Genomic DNA, 2580 nt, shown 5'->3' on the forward strand with positions numbered 1-2580 from the left:
AAAGTCTGGGTAGATCTCTGTAGAACATAATGGCTTTAGTTCACATGTTCTGTCCATCCCTCTGTGCCCAGGATCAGCCTTTTCCTTCCCTTACCAGCCTCAGCTCCACAAAGCCCTGAAGATGATCCCCAGAGTGTGGCATATACAAGATCTCCCTGAAGGCACTAAATCTAAGCCATGGGCTTAAAGCTGTGGCTTCTGGGGCCTGACAGTGTTGTCTGCAGAGTCTTTCTTTTTCCTAGCCAGGATTATGATAAAGAAAATAATAAACTGCTTTAATAACTTCCTCGCAGTGTTGCAAGGAAAGCCTTGATCCCCTGATTACTCTAATGAGTGCACAAGCCTCTCCTCTCAGTGGCAGTAATTAATGGTGGTGCCATCCCTCCCTCTCACCCCTGCAGGCTCTCTGTGGAGGTATGTCCGTGCCAGCATGTCCCTCTCGGGGTACATGCCTCCACTCTGTGACCCCAAGGATGGCCATCTCCTGATGGATGGAGGCTACATCAACAACCTTCCAGGTAGGAGCACAGCTTGGTTGGGAAGAAGTTCCCAAAACACAGCTTGATAGCCTTGGCTTTCCTTTTTTTTTTTTTTTTTTTTTCTTAAAAAGGCAGCAAGGAGAAATCCTTGAGGTTAAAGAGACACTTTTAACCTCATGCTGGTTACCTGAAGTCCTTGCTCTCAGTTTCCTGGGTGTTTCCTTTATCCTGGCTTTATGAACACTGTGTCTGTTATGAGGTGTTTCTGTTATGAGGTGTTTCCTACTAGCCATATCCTGAGCATATAATTCCCAGATAATTTTGAATTATTTTAGTGCTTGCTGAAAGGAGAGAGCAGGAATTAAACTGCAAACATAGAGTCTATCTTGGAGTTTCTCTTCGAAAACATCAGTTAACTCAGAAATAATTCTAAGATAGCAACAGCATTAACTCTTTGTTGTTCAGGCTGGTGTCACCCAGAGCCTGAAGGTTCCACTGACAGACCTGATATCTTGGTCAGCACATGGCAGCAGGGGAGTCAGGGGGTGATCAAAGGAGGGATGTGGAGCGTGGGGTGTTCTGAGGCCTGAACTCCAAAAGGGTGTGAATCCACTTGTGTGTGTTTGGGATGTGTTTTGTGTCAGGTTGTCATCACAGTCAGGAAGCACTGGAGGGTGGGTGGCTCAGAGGGTGGCCAAGACAGCAGAGCTGTGTGGTGTCACAGTTGGTGACTGTGACTGTGCACAAGCAGAGGGAGGAATCTCAGAGCAATCTGAACAAACTAAGTCATCCAGACAAACCCAGGCTATGCTTTTCCATCAGGGCTGTATTTGTCTGTAAAAACTGAAATGAAAATAATACAGAATGCATCCCCCAAATCCACGTCTGACATTCTCTGTTGGTGTCTGTAAGCAGAGGTATGAATTGCAAAGCAAAGCACCTTTGCCACCTCCACAGTTGGAAAGGGCAAAGAGCAGCTCTTCGGGTGACACTGGGTGGAAAAGACACAATAGACTGAACAAGCGAGGAATATAAATCCAAGTTACAGAACAGATCTGAAGTGTCTAAATTAAGCATCTAAATTGGCTCTTCAGAGCAGTGGTTTTCCTACGCATAACTATTCTGGAAGCTGCAACTATGTTGGACTCTGGGGGTGTGGAGAAATATAAATCCTTTCTGTGAGGTTCATGTCCTTCTCTTCCCTCCCTCAGCATTTCCCTAAATCCTCACCCATATCCAAAGATTGCAGCTAGTCCTTTTACTGACCTTGAAGTAGGAAGTGTTGCCTCATTTCTCTCCCACTTTCAAGTGTGAATCTATCTCTTGGATCCCAAAGCATTTCTCAGACTGACGTCCTCCCATTCTCTCCTCGCTGGCTGGTCCTGTGCTGCTCCTTCCCTTTGTCACCTTCTCTCTGCAGGGTTGACCCCAGCACTGCTGATTCCCCTCTTTACTGCCACTGCCACTTGTCCTCCCTGCAGGTCCCCCAGGACTTTTGTTCTCATTAGAATGAGGTAGAATTAATGTGGGTTTAGTGCTCTTTCACACTGTACCTAAGGTGGTGTAACTGTGGACTCACACTGTGTGTCTCACTCAGCTCCTGGCCCCTGCTCCCTCCCTTTGCTTTGGCTGCTGCTTCACATGGGTTCTGGTTACAGTGTGGCCTCGGGGAGGGTCAGGTCATCCCACTGGTCCAGGGCAAAACATAGCCCATAAGTGATGTCTAGCAGCAGTGCAGCAATGGGAACTCCCCCTGAGGTCACACGAGTCAGTGTGGAGTGGACAGGGTGCTGGGATCTGTCCTTCAAAATTGGACAGGTGGGGTAGGAACCTCCCTGAGGGGAAATGGTCTCAGCAGAGCTGCTGCACATGGTGAAATAGAATCACAGAATTGTTTAGATTGAAAACCCCTCAAAGATCATCAAGTACAACCATTCCCCCTGCACTGCAGGGCCACCACTAACCCACGTCGTAGTATATTAAGGCATTGGAATGGAGCTTAGAGCTCATCCAGCCCCAACCCCCTGCCCTGGGCAGGGACACCTCCCACCAGAGCAGGTTGCTCAAGGCTTTAGCCAACCTGGCTGTGAACACTGCCAGG

General features: G+C 48.1%; 1 protein-coding gene across 1 annotated transcript in view; it reads left to right on the top strand.

Moving 5' to 3' along the window:
- LOC103804935 (patatin-like phospholipase domain-containing protein 7) overlaps positions 1-2580 on the top strand; it is a gene marked incomplete at its 5' end in the record, with an annotated part of 108325 nt that overhangs the window by 85908 nt on the left and 19837 nt on the right. The window contains one exon of the mRNA XM_009077569.1: positions 402-518. Within this exon, the coding sequence (XP_009075817.1) occupies positions 402-518 (117 nt within the window). The remainder of the gene's footprint in view (positions 1-401; positions 519-2580) is intronic.

The sequence above is a fragment of the Acanthisitta chloris genome, unplaced genomic scaffold (assembly GCF_000695815.1).
Source record: "Acanthisitta chloris isolate BGI_N310 unplaced genomic scaffold, ASM69581v1 scaffold9096, whole genome shotgun sequence".
NCBI classification, from domain to species: Eukaryota; Metazoa; Chordata; class Aves; order Passeriformes; family Acanthisittidae; genus Acanthisitta; species Acanthisitta chloris.